The sequence below is a fragment of the Python bivittatus genome, unplaced genomic scaffold (assembly GCF_059951505.1).
Source record: "Python bivittatus isolate LINGU-HERP-01145 unplaced genomic scaffold, Pbiv_v1 ctg000580_np1212, whole genome shotgun sequence".
Taxonomy (NCBI): Eukaryota; Metazoa; Chordata; class Lepidosauria; order Squamata; family Pythonidae; genus Python; species Python bivittatus.
The window spans coordinates 9,971,962-9,999,588 of record NW_028277087.1 but is presented as its reverse complement, the minus strand read 5'-3'; the positions used below and the strand labels follow the sequence as shown (position 1 = coordinate 9,999,588).

The 27,627-nt window shown below is 40.2% G+C and overlaps 2 protein-coding genes across 3 annotated transcripts in view; one reads left to right on the top strand and one right to left on the bottom strand.

Annotated features, from left to right (window-relative positions):
• Positions 1–639: 639 nt before the first annotated feature.
• Positions 640–12,697, bottom strand: LSM4 (LSM4 homolog, U6 small nuclear RNA and mRNA degradation associated). The gene is made up of 5 exons (XM_088149556.1): positions 12,527–12,697; positions 7,657–7,698; positions 4,682–4,780; positions 3,756–3,939; positions 640–1,209 (listed from the first exon to the last, which is right to left on the bottom strand). Exons 1-5 carry the CDS (start codon positions 12,527–12,529, stop codon positions 1,118–1,120), a joined length of 420 nt encoding a protein of 139 aa, XP_088005682.1. The 5' UTR covers positions 12,530–12,697; the 3' UTR covers positions 640–1,117.
• A 3,270-nt stretch (positions 12,698–15,967) lies between these two features.
• PGPEP1 (pyroglutamyl-peptidase I) overlaps positions 15,968–27,627 on the top strand; it is a 30,051-nt gene continuing 18,391 nt past the window's right edge. Inside the window, exons 1-2 of one of the 2 annotated variants that reach the window (XM_007443064.4) lie at positions 15,968–16,072; positions 21,206–21,258. In XM_007443064.4, coding sequence (XP_007443126.1) covers positions 16,039–16,072; positions 21,206–21,258 — 87 coding nt within the window. In that variant the 5' untranslated portion in view covers positions 15,968–16,038. Of the gene's footprint in view, positions 16,073–19,705; positions 19,768–21,205; positions 21,259–27,627 lie in introns of those variants that run through there. The other variant, XM_088149555.1, reaches the window with a different exon arrangement.

Sequence of the window (27,627 nt, the reverse complement as noted above, 5' to 3'; positions counted from 1 at the left end):
CCTCTTCTAATACACGCAGAGTAACAGATCAAACTTTATTCTACCTGTAACATGGTGGGTCAAAAATATGTAAAAATGTTTTTACCCAAAATATTGTAGCTGGTTTGTTCGGTATTGACTAATGGGTAGGGTTAAGTGTTGCTTCTAAAATCGTATTTTCAAAAGGGTCACCTGTAACCCAATTTTTAACCTCTACAGCTGAAGCACCTAATTCCATTTAGGACACTTTGAAGCACGTGTGGAATTTATGAACCTCTGGATGTTGAATTTCAACTCCTGTCTGGATCACTGGCAAAGTTGGGCAGAACAGATGGAGCCCAACATCTGGCCCCAGACCTTTAAAGTACAGTTTTTTTCTAAATCCTGCCTTCATTTGAGACTCCCCATGGTTTGCAGGCCCCCTCTTTGGGGGCTGTAGAAAAGCTACTCCAAGTGGATGAGGGAGGCCACATTTCAGTTGTTTAAAACAGAAATTCTGCACTGAAAATAGTCTCTGTAAGTCACTGAAGGCATTATTTCTGAAACTGGGCAAAAAAGTAAACTTTTGAGAGCTGAAGTTGTTATAGAGATATTTCCCTCTTCAAAGTAGTCCAATCCTTTAAAAAATGATTTTGCTAGAAAATAAAAAAGATGTCGAGGTAAGATGTTTCATTGCTTTAATTCTTCTCCTCAGCCATGAGGAAAAACCAACATTCACTTCCCAGCTACTAAATTCTGGGAATTTTGGCTGCTAAGAAACCAGGGATTGCAAATCTTCTGCACAACACAATCAATTTTTTTTTGCTTGTTTAAATGCATTTCATAGTTTATCAATTAGAATTAAATTGCTCACACAAAAATCTCCATTTTCAAAAATGTGAACCTGGCTAAGCTATTCATTTACCATAGTAATTCCAAGAACAGGGGAGTCAGTTGAGCACTCCCCATCAGTGCCTGTTCAAACAGAAGCTAAACTGCATGTTTGAGTGGTAAAACACCTCTAGGATTCATATCTAACATCCCAATTATTCATATTTAAAAAAAAAGTACAAGTTTGTTTTGTGGAGTAAGAAGAGACAGCAGACCAGTGTGTCCCAACAACAAAGCATCTGGGCCCAGAGCACTCCCCAGCAACAGTTCAGCTTCTCACTGCTTGTCTCCCCGGCTTCTTCTCTTGCTGTCCTCGACCACTCCCTGGGATTCCTCCTCGACCACGACCTCCAAATACTCCTGAAAACAGAAAGGGAAGTATCATTTCAGGGAGAAAGGAGCTTTGGGGCAATTCCCACCAACATCACACATCATGATGAGCAACTATCTATCAACCAGAGCTCTCCTAGATCAATCTCCAGTAGTTTTTTATGACCAGTACTGATCAATGCTGCGGCAGGCTTTGTTGAACAATTGGTTACTGACTAAGCCACTTAAATTGTGGATAATGTTTATTAACATGTTCCATAGTGTAGGAACAGTCTTGCTGGACCAAACAATCCAGCATCTTGTTGCCAACAGGGGCCAGGAGCATGCATCCAGGCTAAAAAAAACATGTAACCACCATCTTTTATTTGCCCACAAGCTGTGGTATTCAGAGAAAGAATGCCATTTAGCAGGTTTTTAACTGTCACAGAAAAATAGGGGTTAGCAGATCTAAAAAACGAATTCCTCTGTGAAGAATAATTGATGTTACTCTATTTCATGTGTGAATTCTGTCTGGATTGAAACCTCCAGTTAATTACTATGGTCCTCTATCCCAACCAAAAATATTAATAGAGGCCTCTGGGAAACAAATTTGCCCAACCCTGATTTACCTTAACTCTCAGAAAAGCATGGGACAGAGAGGCAGACAAACAAACATATAAGAATTCAGTATCCTCTGCAGCAGGCAAGCACAGAAAACTTTAAAGGAATATTGGGCAAATGAAGCAATAGGTATTAAATGTCAGATGTAGAATTGCTATGTTCAGAGGCAATCTACCCCTGAATATCAGTTACTGAAGGGCAGTTAACACGGTAGGCATGTTGCCTTCCTGCCCTGAGACATCTGGTTGACCACTATGTGAAGCAGGAGGCCAGATTCCAGGAAGACTCATTTCTTACTCCCGTGACCAGACAAGCTAAACATTGGCCATCAGCTGTCATGAGTAAATCACTATATGCTACTTCACTATAAGCTGCCCAAAGTAGTTGTGGAGTCAGGCGGCTTTGAAATTGGCATGTTAAGTTACATTAAAAATACACTCCAATCAAAATGCACCATACTGAGTTCTACAATCCTTGCATCCAATCATATGTTGCCACATAAAGGTGCAATGGCTTGCCTGGTCACCTAGCTTAACCGACTGAGAGACCTGTTCCATTGAAATTCCAGTGTCAAATCTGGAATGGGTGACAAACAATTACTACTTGTAGGCACAGTACTTTTTAAAAGCCAATTTAGAAATGTTAATATGTCAGCACTGACTAGATGCTGGGGAATGCGGAAACAACAAATAGCAGTCCACTCGCATTTTGTGGTGCTCAAGGACTTCCCTAGACATCTGGCTGACCACCTGGATATAGAACACTTGGTGAAATTCACCTTTCAGCCAGTGTCAGAGACAAAAAAACTTGTGTATGCTCTCCTTATTCAGCTTGCAAACATGGGGTTCCCCACAGACCATCAGTGAGGTTACTGAAGAACCTCCCTGAGCTATGGTTAAGTCTGAAGGAATTGGCTAGCTAGAGGCATAGTATAGCAAAGTTACAGCTCACTACTCAGATAATGAGAACAGGGAGATCCAGCCAAATTCTCAGTGCCATTCAGAGTTACTGCTCTTTTAATGTCCCAGGAGAGCAAAGCGTGGTCTTCCAAATGCCTCCAGAGAAGACTTTGAGTTAATTAGCAAGCATAATAAAGCTCTACCTTTTAAACAATCCTTATGCCAATTAAATGTAGCTAACAAAACAGCAGGGAAGGACTCTGCCTAGAAACCTGCCTGCATATTAGGGAAAAATTGGTTATGACAACTGGAAGGATATTTGTTTTGCCCCCTGGGTCTCCTCTTCCAGAGGAAATACAGCCAAACTGAGACACTGTCAAGATCTATAGATATAGATGATTCAGGGGAATAGATGGAGAGGTCTTCCTCTTCTTCCAGTTACCATGATCTGATAAAGTGCTAGCAAGTAGGGCAGGTGGAAAGGGACTTCACACAACATCTCACTTACAGAACTCTCTCTCCCAAGATGTAGCAATGACTGTTAGATGACTTTAGTATTCATGGAGATGAATGAGGGGTAGTAACAGCACACTCCACCTCTACCGACAGTTGCCCTAGTACTAAAGAGCTGAAATGTAGCGTATTCCGGCTCCAATATCAGCTAGGATACCAAGGCCCATCGGAAGGCTGCATCCTACACTTTGGTACAAGAACTGAAGCAAGGGGATACCAACCCAGTCCCTTACATTGGCCAGAGCCTGAGTAGCTGCACAGTTTGCTTTGCCATTCTGGCTACAGAGCTAAGCTCCAGCTGAAAACAGAGGCGAAGGGCAACACAGGTAAGGTTCATAGCTTGCACTTAGTCAGGCTTCATTTGCCCAAAATTTCCTAAATAAACTACATTATGGCTTCAAACAAAATCCTAAGCGAAAATGACAACACATTATGGCTTAGTACAAAGTGCAAATGGGATCATTCAGGAAGTCTTCAACCAACTGCTCCAAATTTTGAGATTTTAATGATCACAGAAAGCAGTTTCCAAACTTCTCCCATTCACAGATTAAAAATAGGACTTACCCCGCCCAGTGCCACCAATACCACGACCCTTCTGCTGCTTCTGCTGCTGCATCCCACCACGGCCCCTGCCTTTTGATACCACCTCTTCTTTCACCATATCAATGATCTCATCAGGAATGCGCAAGTATTTGATGGTGCTGCCGCGGATGTAACATTCAGGCATCCTCCAGAACTTGTCTCCATCCTTCCTCAGAAAAGACAGGAGGAAGAAGGATGCAGCATCAGATTGTAAAGTATGTTGTTACTATTAGTAGCCTTGATTTTTAATATTTAATTATATCAATTTATTCCCTATCATTTTACAAAACAATGGTTTGATCAAAAATCACCATCAAAGACAGACCAAACATAAAAAGAAAAACAGAACAATTCAAACCAACACAGCAACTTAAAATAGTCACTACTTGAGTCTTCAAGCATATTGCATGGAATTTTAATATGTCAGACATACTTGTCTTATGTCAGAAGTTCTTTTTTCATATTAAAACATGGCTTAAAGCATGAATTAACATTCTTTTAAGAGTTCTCAGGGAGAATTCTCATTGGCTTCCCATTGTTTGATACCTATTAATACTATTTTTTCTCTTCCTGAACCAAATATTTTTTCTTTCCTCAAATTCCTCTCTACGAAGAAGCAAAATAAAATGTTTTTATTTCCCAAAAGGCTATCAAGGCCCAACCAATTTGGCATCTGGAGGGAGAAGCCAGGCTGACAGCACCACCTAGTGGGCAACTAATACATACAAAATGATCCAGAAGCAGAGAACTGGAATCACCAAGACTGAGTTACAACCAAATGTTCAAGAAATTCCTGGAGCCTATAGAAATGTTTTCTACATGGTCATTCTTCTAACTTCATTTCTGTCCTCCTACTGTGTGAAAACTGGCAGTCATCATCCACAGCCAAAAAAGACAGCTGTCCTTACCCTTGATGTACAGATGACTTCTCGAAGATTGATGTTCATCCAGTTGTCACAGCTCACCAAGTGACCATTGTAAGTTTCACCATTTTTTAGTTCCACTAGCTGAAAAGATAAAACAGGCAATTTAAAAGAATCAACAGTGGGTACAGTACTGTAATTCCATTAAGAAAATAGTACTTCATCCTCATAAAATAAAAGCCTGTTTTCTTCCTTGCCTGTTGCTATTTCCTTTCTCCTCCATACATACAAGCATACTCAATGGGCTATTCCCTTTCAGAATAAGGCATCAGTTATTAGATTGTAATACTTAACTTTATGTATAAATATTACACAATAAGATTCACAAACAGAATACGGTTGAGGAAAAACTGTTCTGCATTATTTCAGACTATATTTGGAAATGTCTGCCAAAAAACAACAACAACCCAAACACACACATAACTGGGGAGAATTCCAATTAACTTTTCTCCTGACAAGTGTATTTTTTCTAGTCAGTGAATTCAGTTTGATAAGGAACATTTAATTAGAGGGGTGACTTCAGAACAGCCCTTTTGAATGTTCCTGTCCTGAAACAAAATACATATAGGCCACATGTAGTATAAATTTGAGTGTTCTGACTGTTCCACATATTCCAATTAGATTTTTAAATAACATTTTTTCAGCCTAGTTCCTGTCATTAGTTTAGACCGGATGGGATGATCTGGAGCCTGGAGTGCTGGCACAAAGCAGCATATGGCTCAGTGAATGAGCATTATGGACTAGACTCTGCAGCTAGAAAAACAAGTACATGTGTGCATAGGACTGTGCTTCACATACAGTGGCACTCAAAAATTTGTGAACTTTTGAATTTCCAACATTTCTGCATAAATATGACCAAAAACATGATCTGTTCTCCCCTTTTCCTAAAACTAGATAGAGAACCCAATTAAACAAATGAGTTCAAAACATTATACTTGTTCATTTATTTATTGAGGAAAATGATCCAAAGCTGCATATTGAAAATTCAAAAGCGTTCACAAACTTTTAAGCACCACTGTAGATTAATGTACAACAACTATCACAACATTGGATTTGTTGAATTTGAGGGATGCTTTCACAGCACACACAAAAATAAAATAACTATGTACATTTGGCTGGACTGTTAAACTTTAGCCTATGTGTATACTCTGTGCATGCTCTTATACATCATCAACAATGTGTTTTTTAAAAGCCAATAGCCATCTCTACATGCAAGCAAAAGTAGCAGTGAAGACCAATACAGTGGGTTTTACTGGGCTGTGCCTGGTAGGAATTGCACTGGCTGCAAGATAGCTTCCAGGTACAATTCAAGGTGCTGGTGGTCACCTTTAAAGACTTGCATACCTCCATGACCACCACCTTCAAGTTGAATCTGGCCAGCCAGTAGGGGGCTTGCTGGGGTCTCAACACTGAGAGAATGCCATCTTGAGAGGCTCTGGGCTCGAGCCTGCTCAATGATGGCCTCCCTTCCTCAGAACAGCCTACTCTGAGATATCCAGACCATCTCCTCCTTACTATATTTTCTGACATCATTCAACACAGGTTCTTCAAAAAGACATTAGGAGGTGAGTAAGATCATGCTCCACTTGAACAGCTGTGCATCAGACAGAATTATAAGATTAAAAACAAAAATACATTATCACATTTATTGCAATTGTATCCTGCCACAATCAGTCCAACTCATAGCAGCTTGCACAACAGAAAGCAAATTTAAGGTATCCACAGTAACAGAAACAAACTTCCTGACAATTGAAATAACAAACCAAAACCAAGTAAAACAAAAGATGGTGCTGACAGGTTAAAATGCTCTCCAAAATGGCTCTACCTTCAACATCTTCCTGAATGCACTCCAGGATGATGCCAACCAGATCTCTACAGGGAGACTTCTCCAGAGAACTGGTGCTGCCTCTGAGAAGCAGTACCTCCTGCTCTCTTTACTTCCTGCTGAAGTAATTTTTCTCTGGAAGATCTAATAGGTCAGATCAGTTCAAACTGGAGCAGGAAAACCTCTAGGTACACAAGTGCCAGCCCATGAAAGGCTTTATAGTTCAAAACCAGCACCACCAGTTGTATTAATACTGCAAGTCACTCAAAATCTCTGGGAATGGAACAGGATATAAGCTGTAACAAACATACATCACTTAAGTTAGTGTACTACATGCTATCACGCTATTAAATACTATATTTTTCTTGTTTGAAAACTTTCCTCCTATGGGCCACTAAATGAGCAAGTTTGAGATTCAAGAACTTAACAGCTATAGTGTATATTGTATATACACTACACGAGAATATTTTCATTTTAACATTTTCAGATCGCTTCTCTGCTTGTTACATTAGAATTTATTTTTGGAAGCTTTGCTCTTACCTTTGAAAATATTAAGAAAGTTGTACTATTATTGTGTTTTCTACATGTTACATATCTTTATATTTTAGATTATCCAACATAATCTTATAATACAACATATAAAGTACAGTTTACAATGAACACAGAGTGCTTACATTTAAAAGTAGTTTATATAAATGTATTACTATGCATATTTATATTATTGAAACTCTTTAGCTGGCCAATAGATATGGGAGCATGATGTACAATAAATTGGTCAAAGACATACCATTTTCTAAAATTGTGCTAATACAATTTATTTCTTTGAAAAATCAAAGCACTATTAGCAAATTTCCATTTAGACACTAATTGGAACAATAGTTTTGCTAAGCATTAAATGCTCGCAGGTTATTCTCTGGTCCTAGCATAAGATAGAAAATGAAAGTCAGAAATTAACACTTTTGAAAGAGAGACAAATAGTAGCTTTCACATTCACATCTTTCCAAGATTGTTTATTTGAAACTGCAAAGCCACAAAAGGCATTAAGAGCTGTAGCAAATATTTTGGAACTTGCAGAAAGCTTTTTAAAAATAAAAGGCTTGCACATTCACCCTGATTACCAAGTCCAGTAACTCACCATTGGGTGGTTCTGTGCAGTTTTCAGCAAGGATAGTGGAAGCTGTAATAGAGAAAGTTGAACAGCTTGAGAAACATACCGTGTGTAAATAAACTGCCTGAGCAATTTCATCTTGTAGATTTTTACAATATTTGCTGCTATCTTGTCAGAAGACTACCTTCACTGTGAAGCACTACTCCTGCTCTTAACACAGTAGCTAGTATAAAGAAACAACATGTATCATCCCCTCCCAATTTCAACCTCCTAACATAAAAATTCAGCTGGATCAAAAACCATCTTCCTAGTGTAGCCTCCCCTTCATGGATCACTGCCTTGTCGTGGCGAAGGGGCTTGCGTAACTCAGTGAAGCCATGAGCTATACCGTGCAGGGCCACCCAAGACGGACAGGTCATGACAGAGAGTTCTGACAAAATGTGGTCCACTGGAGAAGGAAATGGCAACCCACTCCAGTATCCTTGCCAAGAAAACCCCATGGACAATGTTAAAAGGCTAAAAGATATGACGCCGGAAGATGAGCCCCTCAGGTCGGAAGGTGTCCAATATGCTACTGGGGAAGAGCGGAGGGCATTTCCAAGTAGCTCCAGAAAGAGTGAAGCGGCTGGGCCAAAGCCGAAAGGACGTTCAGCTGTGGATGTATCTGGAAGCGAAAAGAAGGTCCGATGCTGTAAAGAACAATATTGTATAGGTACCTGGAATGTAAGATCTATGAACCAAGGCAAGGTGGATGTGGTCAAACATGAGATGACAAGACTGAACATCGACATCTTGGGAATCAGCGAATTGAAATGGACAGAAATGGGTGAATTTAATTCAGGTGACCATTATATCTACTACTGTGGCCAAGAAACCCTTAGAAGAAATGGAGTTGCACTCATAGTGAATAAGAGAGTGGGAAAGGCAGTAATGGGGTACAACCTCAAAAACGACAGAATGATCTCAGTGCGTATCCAAGGCAAACCATTCAATATCACAGTCATCCAAGTCTATGCCCCAACCACTGATGCTGAAGAAGCTGAGGTTGACCGCTTCTATGAAGACCTACAACATCTTCTAGAACTAGCACCAAAAAAAGATGTCCTTTTCATCATAGGGGATTGGAATGCTAAAGTAGGAAGTCAAGGAGTAATCGGAATAACAGGCAAGTTTGGCCTTGGAGTACAAAATGAAGCAGGGCAAAGGCTAATAGAGTTCTGTCAAGAGAACAAGCTAGTCATAGCAAACACTCTTTTCCAACAACACAAGAGATGACTCTACACATGGACATCACCAGATGGTCAATACCGGAACCAGGTTGATTATATACTTTGCAGCCAAAGATGGAGAAGCTCTATACAGACAGCAAAAACAAGACCAGGAGCTGACTGTGGCTCAGATCATGAGCTTCTTACTGCAAAATTTAAGCTTAAATTGAAGAATGTAGGGAAAACCACTAGACCACTCAGGTATGACTTAGATCATATTCCTTGTGAGTACACAGTGAAGGTGATGAATAGATTTAGAGGATTAGATTTGGTAGACAGAGTGCCTGAAGAACTATGGACGGAGGTCCGTAACATTGTACAGGAGGCAGCAACTAAAACCATCCCAAAGAAAAAGAAATGCAAGAAAGCAAAATGGCTGTCTGATGAGGCTTTACAAATAGCTGTGGAAAGAAGGAATGTGAAAAGCAAGGGTGAAAGGGAAAGATATAAGCAACTGAATGCAGATTTCCAGAGAATAGCAAGGAGAGATAAGAAGGCCTTCTTAAATGAACAATGCAAAGAAATCGAGGAAAACAATAGAATGGGGAAGACTAGAGATCTCTACAAGAAAATTGGAGATATGAAAGGAACGTTTAGTGCAAAGATGGGCATGATAAAGGACAAAAAAGGCAGGGACCTATCAGAAGCAGAAGAGATTAAGAAGAGGTGGCAAGAATACAAAGAACTATACAAGAAAGATCTTAATGTCCCCGATGTCCATACTGGTGTGGTCACTGACCTTGAGCCAGACATCCTAGAGAGTGAAGTCAAGTGGGCCTTAGGAAGCATTGCTAACAACAAAGCTAGTGGAGATGACAGTATTCCAGCTGAGTTATTTAAAATACTAAAAGATGATGGTGTTAAAGGGCTGCACTCAATATGCCAGCAAGTTTGGAAAACGCAACAGTGGCGACGGGATTGGAAAAGGTCAGTTTATGTTCCAATTCCAAAGAAGGGCAATGCCAAAGAATGCTCAAACTATCGCACAATTGCACTCATTTCACATACTAGCAAGGTTATGCTCAAAATCCTACAAGCTAGGCTTCAGCAATACATGAACCGAGAACTACCGGATGTACAAGCTGGGTTTCGAAGAGGCAGAGGAACTAGAGATCAAATCGCCAACATTCGCTGGATCATGGAGAAAGACGAGAGTTCCAGAAAAATATCTACTTCTGCTTCATTGACTATGCAAAAGCCTTTGATTGTGTGGATCACAACAAACTGTGGCAAATTCTTAAAGAGATGGGAGTACCAGACCACCTTACCTGTCTGAGAAATCTGTATGCGGGACAAGAAGCAACAGTTAGAACCGGTCACGGAACAACCGATTGGTTCAAAATAGGGAAAGGTGTACGACAAGGCTGTATACTGTCACCCTGCTTATTTAACCTATATGCAGAGTACATCATGAGAAATGCCAGGCTGGAAGAATCACAAGCCGGAATTAAGATTGCAGGGAGAATCATCAACAACCTCAGATATGCGGACGATACCACCCTAATGGCAGAAAGTGAAGAAGAACTAAAGAGCCTCTTGATGAGGGTGAAAGAGGAGAATGCAAAAGCTGGCTTGAAACTCAACATTAAAAAAACTAAGATCATGGCATCTGGACCCATCAATTCCTGGCAAATAGAAGGGGTAGAAATGGAAGCAGTAACAGACTTCATTTATTTGGGCTCCAAGATCACCGCAGACGGAGACTGCAGCCATGAAATTAAAAGACGCTTGTTCCTTGGGAGGAAAGCTATGGCAAGCCTAGATAGCATATTAAAAAGCAGAGACGTCACCTTGCCGACAAAGATCCGCATAGTCAAAGCTATGGTTTTTCCAGTAGTAATGTATGGCTGTGAGAGCTGGACCATAAAGAAGGCCGAGCACCGAAGAATTGATGCCTTTGAACTGTGGTGCTGGAGAAGACTCTTGAGAGTCCCCTGGACTGCTAGGAGGTCAAACCAGTCAATCTTAAAGGAAATCAACCCTGATTGCTCATTGGAAGGATCGATAATGAAGCTCAAGCTCAGATACTTTGGTCACCTAATGCGAAGAGAGATCTCTTTGGAGAAGACCCTGATGCTGGGAAAGATTGAAGGCAAAAGGAGAAGAGGACGGCAGAGGATGAGATGGTTAGATAGCATCACTGAAGCAATGAGCATGAAACTGAGCAAACTCAGGGAGGCAGTGAAGGACAGGAAGGCCTGACGCAATATGGTTCATGGGGTCACGAAGAGTCGGACACGACTTAACGACTAAACAACAAAAGTGTAGCCTATTCCGATTGTGGTTCATAAAGCATCTCCAACAATACTACAAACCAAAAGTGAAGAAAACTGCCTTGCTTTATTATGTGTTCAGCAGCAACAGCACATAGTTTTCAAAAGTAGACTGTCTCTGAACATCAAGGCTTTCATAGCCAGTAACCACTGACAGATAAATTCTTACAGTTTAATTGAGGTATTTTAAGATGGAAATAAGTTTCAAGCAAGCCCTCAGCGCTAAACTTTATGAAGAAAAAATATTTCTACCACTTTCCCTTAAGCAACTAAACAAAGAGTTCTCCATAAACCAACAGCTCATGTCTGTCACTGCAAAGTTTGGTTAGCCATAACAGTATAATCCAACAATCTTTTTTGTATTTTGAAAAGTAGGTCAACATAGTCTCAATTTCCAAACCATATTTGAGATTGGCTGTAATAACTGGCCTAACTCAGAACATCATTCTTTTAACTTTAAATTTATTAAACTTGTATGCCACCCAACTTTCAATGATTCTGGCTAAGATGTGTGAGATTTTCTCTTCACCATCAATACAGGTCATACAAGCACTCTCTAATATTTGGGATATATTATGTTGTATTTTACAATGCAATCTTATTCATGATTATCAAGAAGTCAAAATAAGACCAACGGAAGAGCTGCCTACCAGAACAGACCAAAACTGTATTTAATCCCACATTATAACCAGATGACCATGTGGAGCTTTACAAGCACCAACATCCTCTCACTCATGCTAAGGCAGGATACATTTCCAGGAAAATCCTTCAACTTGTGAAGAATTTTACAAGTGATATTTGCAGGAAAGCTCCTAATAAGGAGTAACACTAATTTGAGATGCTTTTAAACATATTTCCAATAGAACTTATATTCTCCTGGTGGAGGCTTTCATAGCTACAAAAAGCAGCACTATAAAAACAGCTATAATAACAAACAGCCCATAATTAAACTTGAGAAAATATCTATAGCTATCTATAGTGTAATAAAATTTCACTTTTCCGGGTTCAGGTAAAAACCATTATATCACAAAACAAGCCAGTCCCTAATACTCCACCCTCCATTAGTTCTACAACCCTAAGACACGCTCAAATTACATAATCCATACTACTATTCAGTGGGTCTTACTCATGAATGAAACAGCTTATCCACGGTCTACAAAGGGGCGATGCTAAATCCATGCCTGAGAGCAAGCCTCGTTAAACGCAATACAAAATTATTTTAAAGTAAACGTGCTGAGACAAGTAGCCCTTATTATCCTTAAGCAAGAGTGATACCCGTGAAGTTCAAGACATCTTATTTTTAAACAGAAATAATATTTTCTCCATTATCTCCCTTCCCCCATTCGCCAGGCTCACCATCCTCCTATCTGCGCTGCCACAGTAACGTCAACTTCCACTTCCGCCTGCCGGACTTCCGCCCGCCTTAAGCCAAGACTTAGTTCAATAGCCAATCAGCATATAGTGCCGAACATCCAATGAGAAGCTTCCATCAAGGCTCTTGAAATTCAATCCTAAAGGGATTTTATCACTATTGTATACTCCGCGGGGGAAGATATTACCCAGAATGCAATAGAGGGCATAACTACGAACTTCTGGTTCCATCTGACCGAGTGAATGATGTGCGCTTGCGCGCAAGAGCTTATTATATACACGTGTAATGTCATTTTATTTTTTTCTGTGCCGAGTTTTTGTGTTTTCTTTTGCCTGTATTCAAGCAGAATGTTTATTTAGCCTCAAATGAAACTGTAACTTCAGTGGTTGTATGTAAATAATAATGTGTATACAAAATATTTTGATGTAATTCTATATATTACAGGATCTATAGTATGTTACATCACATTATAACAATCATATGCACATCAATAGTTTTGACTTTTCACAACCTCCTTTTTCTATGACAAAACAGGAAAATAATTACAGATTTGCTATGATGCCGTTCAATATAAACATTCTAGCACAATAAAACAAATATGGAAAGAATTTAGCAAACGTGATGTATACAGTATTTAAAACTAAAGTTGAGAGAATTTACCCAAAAGGAAGCCATAAGAGCAATGGTGCATTGTGCTGCTTTGGATCAGAAATCTAGCATTTGATTTTGATTGATGTCTTAAAGAACATTTCACTCTACTTAGGTAATCAAAAATCATTTGTCTCTTAACATGGTGCATATAATTCTCATAATTAAAGCTCATTATATTATCCTCCATGAATGGATCAAATCCCCTGTTAAAAGACTGTTTGGCTGTCTATTCAATCTAATGCCATGAGAAGCAGAATGCCAGACTGGAAAAATAGCATGGAAATTTATTTATTAGACTTATATCTCACTTTTCAATCAAGAGCTCAAGACAATGCTCTCTCATTAGTAAGCTTCAATGGCTGAGGATGGACTATGAACCTGGGGCTCCTTGTGACCTTTCCAACACCTTAACCACTACACTATATTGGTTCTTTTCCCCAGGTTCTTAAGCAGTTAACAGGTTTGCAGTCACAGTTTGCCAGAGGAAGCAAAAAGATGGCAAAAAATGAAACAAAAGATCTATGCATTTTTTACTAGATTCGCACATGAAAAGCCACAATGTGATCTGGGTTTACTTTAGGACATTGCATGAACACAGCTACTATGATCCATAGAACATAGTTTATAGTTTAGACTGTTGTAAAAGTCAGCCAACTGTGGTTTATTCATGGAATCATAGAATTGGAAAGGGCAACTGAAGCTAACTCACTGTTCAATGCAGGAATCCAAACAAAAGGATGCTTGGCAGATGGCTGTCCAGCTGCTGCTTGAAAACATTCAGTGAAGACACTTCAGTGACCCACTCTTGGTCTTGGTAATTGATTCTCCTCTCAAATACTTTCTCTGTTAGGAGATTTTTCCTACAGTACCATTTAACCAAGAGCCATGTTGGTGTAATGGTTAAGGCACAAGGCTAGAAGCCAGGAGATTCTAAACCAGTTTTTCAACCTTGGCAATTTTAAGATGTGTGCACTTCAACACCCAGAATTCCCTAGCCAGCATGCTAGATAGGGAATTCTGGGAGTTGAAGTGCATACATTTTGAAGTTGCAAAGGTTGGAAAACATTGCTATAGACCCACCTTAAGCACAAAGCCAGTTGTGGAATTGGGGCCAGTCACTCTTTCCCAGCCCTAGGAAAAAAAACAATGGCAAACTAATTCCAAACATGTTGCCAAGGCCAGTCCCAGCAGTCAACAGGAGTCAAGACTGACTCAAAGGCACACACACAAACCACCCATTCAACTGGAAGGTGCTTTCATGTAAATTTAAGAGCAGTCTTTTTGTGTGTAATGCTGGAGTGCAATCATATCCCATTTCAGTCAACTTTTCAGAAAACTAAAACATGGCTTATTGTGTTGTGTGAGCTGGATCTCAGTGTCTAGTGGGAAATAAGGTACATCATATTGGATGGATGAAGACATTAGAAACAAGTATTTTAATAAAGAAAACTTCTGTAGCTCTGTTTAGAAACTGCTGATTTTTACAACCCTGAGTTATGTTGGATGTTTGCAAGAAGTTGCATTATCCCTGTTACAGTAAGCTATTTCACAAGAAATGTTTCATGAGAAGAACAAAGAATACAATATGACAAATAATCCAGAAGATGCAGTGTGGGAAGAGCCGAGTTCTAGTCCACTTTCACTAGCCTTGGGTGAAAGGGGCCCATTAATTTATCTCAGCATAATTTACCAGGCAGGTTTGTTGTTTTGGGGAAAAATAAGAGGAGGGAGTGTTATGTAGACTGTAGCATCTTGAGCTCCTGAATGAAAGGTCGGAAATACACATCTTACACTTAGAGCAAACACTTGAGAAGATCTTTGCTGCAGGTAAAAGGCACCTGTACAAATTAAACATCCAACAGGTTTTCCTGGAAAAAATAATCAAGCTGGTCAATGGTATCTGGTAATTTTTGCTTCACAACCTTTGTTCATACTGTAATAGTAACAGGAATGCAACCTTTGTTCTGTGCTACGACATTGGCTGGAATCCATTAGTTCAGCTGACTCAGCTGCTTATTTCAAGTACTGTAGCTAAGAGTACAGGAAATTGCGACAAGCTTTGATTTTTCCTAGGTTAGCTGAGTACTAAAGCATACACTTTGTGTGCAAAAGGTCTCCATGATACAGTCTGGTGGGGCTTAGAAAATGTATATCTGAAGCCTTGGAGAGGTGCTGCCACTGCATGATAACAGCACTGAATAATTGGACCAATATTCTAACTTGGTAAGTTACAGACCTAGGCTATAAAAAGACCTCCAAGAACAAAATGCTGTTCATTTGGATTTTTGAAACCTAGATCTGATTATCTTGGGTAAGGCATTTCCACCTGAACTACTTCACAATATTTTGTCAATTATTTTGTAAGAAACGCAGTATATAGTAACAGCAACAATACCATTCTAGAAATAAAAATATTAGACCAAAGTGGGATCAATAGGATTAATGAGGGAGAACTACAATTCCCAGGGGACTTTGGTGTGGAAATCATGGCCATTAATCTGTGGAGCTTAGCACGGACGATATGCTGATGGAGCATAACCTCTTTTCTCTCCTTCTATAATGAAGAAGGAGATTGGGAAAGAAGGTGCTTTGTGACTACAGTATTAAAAAGCAAGGGTAAGCCTGCTGTACCGCTCTAGGCCCGCAAACCTTCCTCCTCTATGGTTTCTCTACCCTGCGCTGTACCTCCGCCTCTTTCTGCTGCGAGTGGGTGGGGCTTGGGTGTGGTCACGCGATCTCCCCCAATGGGCGGGGTCTAGGCCCTGAGTGGGGCGGGATTGCCGGTCACTCCTTCAGTCAGTCGTCTCAAGTTGGTCGGGCAGGAGAGAGTGAAGGAAGGAAAGCCATGGAGAAGACCCGGCGGCCCGTAGTGGTGACTGGTAAGGGCGGAGGGGGAGGACAAGAGGAAGGGGGGCCGTGAGGAGTGGGAGCATTCCAAAGGGAGAGGGAAGAGGAAGGTTTGAGTGTTGAGCTTCGTCTTCCCCCCGCGTTAAGTAACCCCCCAGAATAGTTCCCCCTTTCTTTTGGTCCCAGCGTGAACATTAAGACCTGACATTCCTTTTGCTAGTTAGGGGAGATGTATAATTTAAAATACGCCCCATCGAATAATTTGCTCCTCTTCTCTCAGTAAACTTTCTGTTTTATGCATATAATAGAGTGGGTCGTTTTATTTATTTATTTATTTTAAACTCTCAATCTGGTGTTTTCCACTTGAAGTATGTCTTCTCCCCTTCTCTCCTGAATGTTGCGTTCTCCGGGGTATTGATATTCCGGATTAACTAGATCGAGTAATACAATCTTCTTCAAAACGGTCCTGTTTGATATATCTCCTAATGTACCCAACCCATGACTTGCTTCTCGTGTTTCTCTTAGTGTCTATCTCTCCCGTAAATCTTTTATTCTCTTTTAATTACTAACTCGCCTCTTGTAATAATGCCCCCATAAGCTGTTGCCAACTAGTGGGAAGCTTTTTGTCATCTTTCTTTTTACTTTGGTTATTCATAATTCTTTATCTGTTTTCTACAAAAACTTAAGAGTTTATAGGAAATGAGTGTTTTGGGGTGGATGAGCAGGGAGGCTTCTTAGTAGTGCTTGGTGAAGAGAGGGAAGGAGGAGGTAGAAGGAACCCTCTCTGTAAGATACACATAGATATGTGAGAATCTTTTGGTGAGTTCTTATTGCACAACCTCTGGTGTGAGTTGTTTGGCAGAAGGTTAGAGATTGTTCTGCTGACACAGAAAGTGTGTTGTAGCCACCATTTCAAGGTGGTGCTACTTGTTAGTGATATGGTAAATACTGATTTTTCATTTTTCCTGTTTTAATGGGGGGAAATCCATTTGTCCTCCTGGGAAAATCCCATTAAATGTGGAGCATAGCTGTGTGTGTGGACATTTGTCTGTGGGATCTGCATAGAGGTTTGTGTGAGAGCTTGTTTCTCCCCTTCTACGCCTCCCTGCTGTTCTGTTCCCCCAAAAAAGTCTGATGGCAGCTGGGAAATCTGAAGTCATGCAAGAGGTCCTGAAGTCACATTTCCCTACCCTGCCTGTGTGATTCCCTCTCTCCCTCCAGGTCCTGAGGTCCTAAAGTAGGGTAGCCCCAAAACCACACCCTGGTAACAGTAGAATTGTTTTGAAAGGAACAGCAACTGCTTGAAGCTCCCTCAGCCCTGCAGTGGTTATTTGAAACAGCAAGTTGGGTTGGAGAGGAGGGGCAAAATGAAGTTGCGGGAAGGAGAGGCCCATCTCTGAAAGGCTTGCGGGGCACAAAAGGGGGTTGCTGTTAGTGGTGAGGCGGTACAGTCTTTTGACTGGGGGACGGACGCGGTTCCACCTGCCCTGCCCCATCAGTGGCTGGAGTTGTGGCAGTAGGGAGGCGCCTTTGGGATTTACTGATACGCCCTTAATTGGAGCTAAAGGAGTCCGGTGAACTCTTGGCAGAGGTGCCAGCCAATGATGCCCCCCTGCAGAGGCTGAAATGGGAGCTTTCTGGCAAGCCGCAGTTCATGTTCTGTGGCGTGAAGTGCTCACACACCTGTGGGCTATAGGGTACAAAACAGGCTTTTTAGACCCATTGCGTCCTTATCAAGATAAAATCTTCAAATGGTCTGACTGTCCTGTTGGTGCCTATGTCATTGGCATGAGCTGGTACACAGAAGCATGCCAAGTGCCCTGAATAACATGTGCTTGTACATGTAGCTCCTCTCAGGATCAAGATAATCCCATAAAAATCTGGCGGCTGGGAGCAGCTGCTTTCCTGCTAATTAGCCTTGGCGGCTTCTAGTGAGAGGGTGCCCAGAGGGATTCCAAAATACTCTATTGAGTTCTTATCTGATAGCAACAGCCTTGGTTAAGCAAGAAAGAAGGGAGCACAAAGGAGCCTTCTGCCTGGGGGAGGGCAAGCAGGGAGGAGGAGGAGGAGGCTTCTCTTCATTTCTTGGTGCCTTAGCTATGTAGCTGGCACCTGTAGCATGTCCAGTTCTCTGGAATTACAGACACCTTTTACAATTCTATTTTTAAGAAGAGGAAATATTCTTGGAATGTACCTTTTTAGAGAATTAAAATCTTTCAAGTATCAGAACAGATCTACCTGGTTTGCCCATAATGGGTTATCTCTGGTGAGTACAATCAGGCCCAGGAACTTTGGTGAAAGGTGTTTATCTTTTCCTTCCTGACAACAAAAAATATGGAGAAGTATGCATAGTGGGCATTCTGGCAAAATCATTGCACTTTGGAGAATGTTTTTGTGGGATTGAGATATGTTGATGGATGTGACTAGAACAATGATAAGTTTGACTGGGTTCACATGTTGCACTAAATGGAGTTAGTTTAACCATGATTTAATGAATGAACCACAGTAGGTTTAATTCATACCATATGTTGAGCCATAAACAGTGCTTTACAAAACACAGTGGCTGAGTTCATACAACACACTCAGCCAAAATGATACAAACCACGTTGCAGTATAGTGTGTGCAGCCACATTCCCCTTTACTCTAAATATGTCTTGCTTTTGTTTTGCGATCTTATCCTAGAAATCTCTCTTTTTTACAATTTGGCATCTCTTTGCTTTAAAATTGACACACTCCAGATAAATCACTTCTGGAATTATGCATGCTAGTATCATTGGGATGTGCGGTGAGGCTTAACCCTTAAACATGGAGGATTTACTAGGTTTTTTGCATTTATTTGGAATATAAATAAGTATTTAGAAATAAGGCTTTGCTGCCTTACTTTAACACTTATATTAGACTTGGAAACCCCTGTTCAGCTATGATGGATAAAATGCTGCCGTAGGCAACCAAGAGCCTTTTGTGGTAAAGTTAGGAAAAACTTTTTTAATATTCAGGCATAATGAAGGCATTTATGAGGGTCTGTGCATTATTTCCTTGTAAGCTATTTTTTTCTTGATTCTTCCACCTGCTTCTCTAAGAGCAATGGGGCAACAGTTCAAGCATATCATTGAAAAAAATGTGACATCTCACATGTCTTGAACTTCTTTACCTTTACTCAGGGTAGAACATCTACAAATACTGGTTATGGCTTGCTAGTTAACAGAGTTACTTATTAAAAAGCCAAAGCAGGCCATTCTTCTAACCTTTGTATTTCAGATATATTATTTTGGAAGTCTACTTTTCCCAAGAAGGTGCTTAGCTTGTAAAACCTGATATGGAAGAAAGCATTAGACTTCATACCACATAAATTTGGGGAAGGATTCTGTTTTCTTTGACAGGCTGCTAAATAGCAATTTCTCTGGGAAGCTAGAAATAGTTAATACAAAAGTGCAACCTAGATATAAACTGGGTTTATATGCAATGTTTATTAACCGTTGTTTACTGAATAAGCTGTAATTAGCTGAGACATAAGCCATGTTTGATAAATTATGACAAACCAAGTTATGACTTAGTGCAACGTTTAACCTTGTCACTCTGTTCCTCAGTTTGAAAAGCTTTGAAGCTGAAATAGGCTGACCTCGCATAAATGCTGTCACTGTCTTGGGCTAGATGTTCCACTGGTTGAGAGTGGAGGTGTTTGATTTTATGGGGAGTCCAAAGCAAGAAAGATGGGAAGGCAACAAATGTGAGTGGGAGAATTCACCCATGATACAATGTGTAATATTTTGGAATAAAATCCCATGGAGTTTGGTGTATTTACTTCTGAGTAAACATGCATAGGAGCATGCAGAATGGGTAAATGATCTAGCACAAGGTTTTAAGGCATATATGTGCTTATATGAAAAGTTATGCTAAGGACAATGCAAATCATAATTCATTTCAATTTTATATTGCTCTTCCTCCTGAAGAAGCCTGGAAGTCTACAAAAGCAACAGTAAAAACAAGCAATACTGTATATTTGACTTTAAAGAGCCACAAGGTGTTTTTTTTCCAAGGTGATGGACTGTTCAGGTTAGAAGAAAAAACTAATTTGGATCTTTGGGGGAAAAAGTAATAAATATGCAAAAATATATTTCTTTCCATGTCAGATAACTCTGAACCAAGATGTATAAGGAGCTGTGTGAGATCACATCAAGCTATTGATTTATTTGGACCAAATCTGTATGTGCTGTCTAGGTAGCTGTTCACTTTGTTCTCCTTGCTGTGTAAAGTCAGGCATTGACACTTTCTTGTTTGTAGAAATTCTCAAGATAGTTAGAACTATACCTCTTTTCTTAAGTCCCACTGAACAAAGTATCCATTATTTTCTAAGTAAGCATGCCCAGGATCAGGCTTGTATTTAACTATTGTGTAAGTAACTTTAGGATGGCACAGATCATGTAACTCTGTTTTTTTTAAGTAAACTGATTAATCAGGAAAAGACATCTGCCTATGAAATTAATTGGGCTAATAAATAAGCTTCTGTGTGTGTATGTGAATGCGTATAATCTGAATTCCATCATATTCTTGGAAAATCCCTGTAGCTGGTTCTAACTAACTTGCTATTAACCACATTTTGAACAGTCTAAGAGAGCAAGGGAGAAGAGATCTACTTTTTTTTCAAATTTTTAAAAGGGGTATTTTTAGACAAAGTCATGGGTCAAGGAACCCTATGCATGTCCCATACAGGATTTGCATGAGGGAGAAAAACATGTGGTTTGTCTATTATATTAAGCTGTGATTTGCTTAATTATAATAAAATTCAATTGTGTGTATGAAATTAGCGACCAAGTTCATACAACACAATCCAAAAGCAAATTAACAACCCCATACGTTAGTATAGTATGTCAACTCAAAGAGTGAGAATTTCATGGTGGTGACAAAGATGGGGGAGACTTATGTTCAAATCCTCACAGCCTTGAAGTTCATTAGGTGCCTTTTCTTTTTTAACCTCCTTTAAAGTGTGATTTGGAAGTTGGAAGGGAGAACCCACCCTGATGAGAGAAAGAATGTACATGACCCATGATAATTACTTGCTGTATTTTGATGTTAGCGACCTATAAAAAGGTCAATTTAGACTGCTTATCAATGCATAAAAGCAAAGTGCCATCGTGGTAAAAAGAGATCTTTTTCTATGATTTCAGGGTTCGGTCCATTTGGGGAATATTCTGTCAACGCCAGTTGGATCGCAGTTCAGGTAAAAAACATAAATGTTCAAATGCTTCAGTCATAAATAGCATTACTTTATAATAACTAACAATTTCTCAAAAAAGTCCAAAAGCCATTTAAGCCTGATTCCAAGGCAGTGATCCTTCTGGAAGTTGTTGGGTTTTTTTTTTAAATGTAAAGCCCCTCTTCAGTTGAATTTGATGATTGGTGACTGCATCCATGCAGTTTTAATGGCAGAGTTATGGTAGTGGCCTGTCCTTGCCTCTTCCTGGCCTGTCTTCTGGACTTCATGGTTTAGGGTTTTTCAGGAACTTCTTAGTATGGTCTCCTCTGGAGAGTAATAACTATTTCTAGGCAAAAGAGGATGTTTTCTGTTCTGTTCTGAGTAATGATTATCTGTGTATATGAAGATTCTTATCAGGAGTTAAGATTCTTTCAGTTGCTTAAAATAATCCTAACAAAATTATTAACTAAAATTCATCAGCTAAAACACTTTATAATAAACCAGTGATTCCAAAGAGATAAATCAGCATTCTCTGTTTAGGTCATATTTGTTAGCATACCTTTTCAAAATGCTATCTAGATATCATGTGTGAGTGAGTATAGGGGAGTGTCTCTGCTTAGTTGGTGTTCTATGTCATTTAAAACCCTTGAAATCATTACAAATGGCAAAGAAATAATCACTGTCATCGGTTCAATTGAAAAAAATGTTTTAAATCCAATTTTTGTACACTTTCCTTGTAAGTGTTTACAGTTCCTATCTCAGAGAGGCTAGGAAATTGGGAATGGCTTGCTTTGTGAGATGAGACTGAATGAAGTCCAGGATGAAGAAAATTACTAGGATTGTGCACATTTTGCAAAATAATTTGGAAGTACTCTGGCCCTTGCAAGAGTGCATCATTTTTCTGCTGTTTGTTAAAGCAGCCCAACTTTTTTCAGGTTTCCATGCGAGCATGAAAAAAGTGTTGCTGCGTTAAAGCCAGGCTCCATTAATGAACAGCAAGAGAAGCACCCTATTCAGTAAGTTCCAAAATGCTTCTTCCAAATCATTTTCAAAGAATGCAAAGCACAAAAATTCCTAGCAGACAGCTGCTGTCAACAGTTAGATTTGTAAGGCAGAACAATAAGGTGAACAATCAAGAGTGTCTTCAGCTCTTGTCTTCCCATGAACTGTGGTATAAGATTGGGACTGCTTTTCACAGAGTGAACAAGGTTGTGGAACTCACTGCTGCAGGATGAGGCCGCTGACTTAACAACTCATCAATGTGGGGAGCCTTAACACTTTCATCTGTGAGTGGCTGTCCGCTACAGGAATGCCTGTCCTTGATCCAGGGGTGTCCGTATGGTATGTTAAAAATCAAGACAGCAGCTACAGTGGTGTGATTGAAGCTCCACCCACTTTTTATGTGCAATGTATAAAAAACAGGCAGAGCTTCAATCACACTATTGTGGCCGCTGCCTTGCCTTTTATTACTAAATGGTAAGAGGCAAAAAACAATGACTACCTTATTTTTGGCAGCAGATGGATTAGTCAAGATGGAACAGTGTGGAAACTGGTCCATAAACTAAGTTTATGGAAATTAAACTCAGCCATTAAGTAAGTCTCTGGAAATTAAGCTTAGCTTAGTCTAGGCTTAATGGAATTTCCATAGAAGCATTGGATTGGGACGAGCCATATAGGCCATCAAGCCCAATCTCTTCCTTAATGTAGAAATTCACATTAAAGCATTCTGAATAAATGGCTGTTCAGCTTCTGCTTGAATATATCCAGTGAAGAATATGTCCACCAAGTCCCTGGGTAATTGATTTCATTGTCAGATTGACTTTCTTGTAAGGATTTTTTTTTACTAACATTCAAACAGAATCTGCCTCCCTGTATCTTAAATTCATTATTCTGGGTCGTGCACTCTGGAGTGATAGCAAATGTATTGGCCTTCTGTATGATCTCCTTTCAGGTACCTGAAGAATCCTGTTCAGGGGCAGTTTGCTTGCTTTGGGGGCCATAGCAAGGCAGAAGTATGGTCTTCATTCCCTGCTTTTGGGCTTCCAAGAAGCATCTGCCTTTTAAAAAAAAAAAAAACTGTTGATTAGCCTTCCACCACCTTCCATCTCTCCTAAACCTATGTCGTCATCATCAAAGCAGTTTTATGTATGGTTATCCCCCTTAGCTTGTGCTTGGAAGAAACGATGGCGGAATGTTTGCAGAGGCTAAGGAGCAGACAAGATGAATTAATGTTCTTCCTGCAGATCAGTTTAGATGAAACTGATCAACTCCATGGGTGAATATGTGGTTTTCTTTGCCTCTGTTACTCACCTGTGTTGATGCTGAGGGCTCTAAGCAGGTGTGCAGCCACCTTTGCCAGAAAAAGCATCTGTTGGTTGCAGTGAAGTTGATTTGTGCTCTTAATTGTATGGGCGTGTTGTGGGGAAGTGGAGAGGGTGAGGTTCAAAGTTCTGTTTTGGGACTTGGCTACCTTTACTCATCTGGCACAGCCAGCTGTTAACAGTCAGCTAAGAACTTTTCTGGAGGGTTGAAAGTGCCATTGATGCGAAACCAAATTATGTTGTTTTATCGGGGTTACAAGGATCTGCTGAGAAAGCAGCTTCCCCAGGGGTTGCTCTGTGGGAAGGCTGGGTGCATGAGCGTGACTTTGATCAAACAGCAACTTAACAGTTGGGGGGAGGAAGAACACAGTTTTGCCATGATATGTCATAGAAAATTCTGCTTGAGCCGAGTGACCTCATCCTTGCCCTTCTTTTAAAGAACAGTCCGGTGACATCTTTAGAATGCTAATATTTTGTAATATATCTTAATTCTCGGAATCATGAGGGATCTACCTTGAAGGTACCATAGTTATGTGCTCTCTTGATTGTCTCAATCTTGGCATCTAGCCTCTTGGAAATTCATATATAATCTAGAAGGTATCAGTCAATGCCGCCAATCTAAGCCTTGCATGAATTGTTACTGTAGCCTGTTGCTGCTTTACCTTGAAGTTAACCAACTCAAGTTTTCTCTAGTTAGGATTCCATTTCTAGATTTCACGTGCACATGGAAATGTCAGTTCTCCCTCCTTCCCAACACATATTTCTTTCTTGGTGAATTCTGAATGTTTTTCAAATTTGTGACTACATCAAGTTGCCTGTATTCCAACCTTCTCCCTTCTCCATTTTAAAGTTTAAGATATTTTTCCTGAGCCAAAAAAATTGACATCTTGTTTTTCTTTTTCTTTTCTTTCCTGGATGTAAATTGTAAACATGTCCTTTTCTTTCCCAGGCTCAGTGTTCAAAAGGGACATGGTGGGCATTTGTGCTGTGCATTTCCTCCTGAAATTCTCTGCCAGCATGCATGATTATAATTGCAATCCCCCAAATGTGCGTGACCCTGCCATGAAAAGTATGTATGTGTATAGACGTGTGTGTATCCATCAGCCAAAAGATGGGCACCAATTGTCCCAGTGGAGCCAGTTTTCATTTCCTATCTTTCTAGCGTCCTAGATTCTGAGGAGGCATTTATCACTCAATCCAGTTTTTGCAAATATAGCAGTAGGAGCAGGAGTCTGTTCTATAGTCAGAGCGGAGATCTTCCAGGGTTAGCCTTCTGCAAGCAATGCTCTCCATAACAGTTAGGAACGTGTATGCGATGAGCTTCTTCCTTCCTTTTTAGAGTGACAGCTGAGGTTGATACAGCTATTGTGCAATTGTGGAGCTAAATGTGGTCCACACTGTAAAGAGTATTTCAGCACAGTTCATTGGGTGACCTAAGAAGTATCTCTTCTCCTGCTTACCCCTGTCTGGTTGCAAGCCCCCTCCCCTTCTGAGTTTGGCGCTCTGGGAATACTCTCCTCAAATGCTTTTAAATTAACCCCCAACTCTAATCAATTGCTGCCAACTAATGGCCAGCCAGATGTCTGGCTTGCAGCTGTCTATGTTTGTGTCTCCTTGTTTTTTTAAAAAGCAGCTAGTTGCGTTTGATATGAACCCACTGACTCCAGGGTGGAGGTGAGCCTCATTTGGGATAATCCTGGCTCCCAGCATGCACTGTGGAAGAGAAGGGTGTCCATTTAATATCACACTTGATGAACTGTTGCCGGACCCAGAGCTTTTGGCACCAAATCAGATGCCTTTTCTATTACTGTACAGCACAAATGTGCGCTAAGTTGATTTTAATTGTGTAAATTAAGTAAATACGTCTTTATTTTTCATATCCATGTGTGTGTTTTCCCCCTGTTTGACTGGCAGTTTTAAACCCTGCACTCTCAGCCGTACTCCTTTTGCAGTGACCAAGGGAGCTAACAGGGATGATTATGATTTCTAAGGAAATACATCTACATGTATTTCCTTAGAAAGTAATTTCTCAGAGTTCAGTGGGGCTTGCTGTCTAGTGAAGTGTATGTAAGATTGTTGCCTTAGTTAATTATAGGGGATTTTTAAAGTGATTTGAGTAGATTTAAAATTTGCCCAAACTTGCATAAGTGTGCTGGTAATATAGTTGTTGTTCTTTGGAACTATTACTTAATTATTTAAGATGACAGATTTTTCCCAGCAGTCAATTTTGTTTTTTTCCTGTTGACTAATCTGGGATGCATGATCAAATAATTTCCTTTTAAAATGATTTTATTGCACGTGCATTTATAACTGTGTATCGCTCTGAAAGTCTTGCTAATAAAGTACAGCATAGGAGCTGACTAAAATAAGTCTTGGACTTTGGAGGATTCTTCCTGGCTTCAAGGGAATCCAAAGGAGTCCCAGATCTGTCTTTTACGCCTTTGTCTGAACTGAAGGTAGGGGTCACACAGTTCTGGTTGCTGCATCTTGAAGGACATTGTAGAGTTAGGGAAGGCACAGAAAATGAACAGTCAAATCAGGCAGTTGATGTGTGGAAGAAGAGGCTAGTGTGTGTGAAGGTTTTCAGTTAAATGAGAATAGGTGTGATAAATGTTTATAAAACCATGATTGGAATAAGAAGATTGGTGGGAGCTCTTCTGATGCTCAGATTTAGAGTAATTCTTGACTATTAAAGACTGTTGGTCATGAAGAATACACAGAACCTCCATGTTCGGAGAAGTGTACCTCAGGTGCAGGTTTCATGTGTTCAGGCATGGGCTAAATTCTGTGCGCAGGGCCACGTTCTTCCTCCTTTCAGACCATCCATAAAAGCTAGGAACTTGGGTGTTAGGACCTTTTAGCTTCCTTTTTAAAGTGACAGGTGAGATTTTGATGTGGATAAGTGTTGCACAAGAAGTAGGTGGCTTACAAACATGGGCAAGTAAGTTGATTGAGTAATTAATCATGGTCCTCCCAGAGGCATTTTGCTGACCCCTGTGAGAAATACTTTGCTGGATTAGGCACCTCATTTCTTCTGTCTGAGAACTTCCTGTGTTTCAGTCCAGAACTGGAGAATACAGTGTGTGCATCTTGTGGCTGCTATTGCTGGCTGGGCCCAGGCCTCCACGCTGTCTTTATCATTCCTGCCTGTGTGACAGCAGGGGGAAAGCTGAGTGCTTCTTCATATTTGTATTTCTTCAATGATTTTGGAAACCTTTATATTATAAAATTGCTAATTGAGAGCATTTTCTCAATCCTTCCATTTTTCTCCCCATCTCATTTGCTGATTTCTGGCTGCAGTTCAGTGGATGTTTTCCTGGAAGTCAAGGCTATAGCACTAAGCTGAATCTACTTCTGAGTAAACTTGTGAAGGGTTGTTGGGCTGCCTTGCGTTTCTGCTCAAATTAAAGAGAAACGTTGGCTCGCCCTTTCTTTCTTTCTTTCTTTCTTTCTTTCTTTCTTTCTTTCTTTCTTTCTTTCTTTCTTTCTTTCTTTCTTTCTTTCTTTCTTTCTTTCTTTCTTTCTTTCTTAAAAAAAAACCTCATTCTCCCCTCCCAGCCTGCAGCTTCCCCTGAGTAGGGGAGCATGTTTGTGTGCAACAAGGATTTGCTTTTTTGCCTCCATTCTGTCCCCAGCCTGAAGAGGCCCAGACAAAAGAAAGGGAACAGCCTGCCTTTGAACGCATGCAACTGGAGCATTGTGCCTGTGGCAGACAAGACTTCATGGAGCTGAGTGGACACAAAGACCTGTGTCTGAGTTTCTGAGTTCCAGACGGTGTGATCTGCATTTTAATAGACAAAAAAATCAATTAAACAATCTTTGTAAATCCTCCCTGGTTTGAGGGAGGCTAAGCGGACTCTTGGTTTATTACATCTTGGGCATTATCCTGCATCCTAAAGCTTTAAAGGAAGAAGGAGGGGAAAAGAAAGAAAGAAACCCCTATCCCCAATTCCTTTCTCTTGTTGAAGGATTTCTTTGCAGTTGAATACATGTCCCAGCCTTGGACTGTCCAACTTGGAAATGCTCAAGGGGACATGGAGGGTGGGGGTGGAAAACCATGGCTTAATTTTCA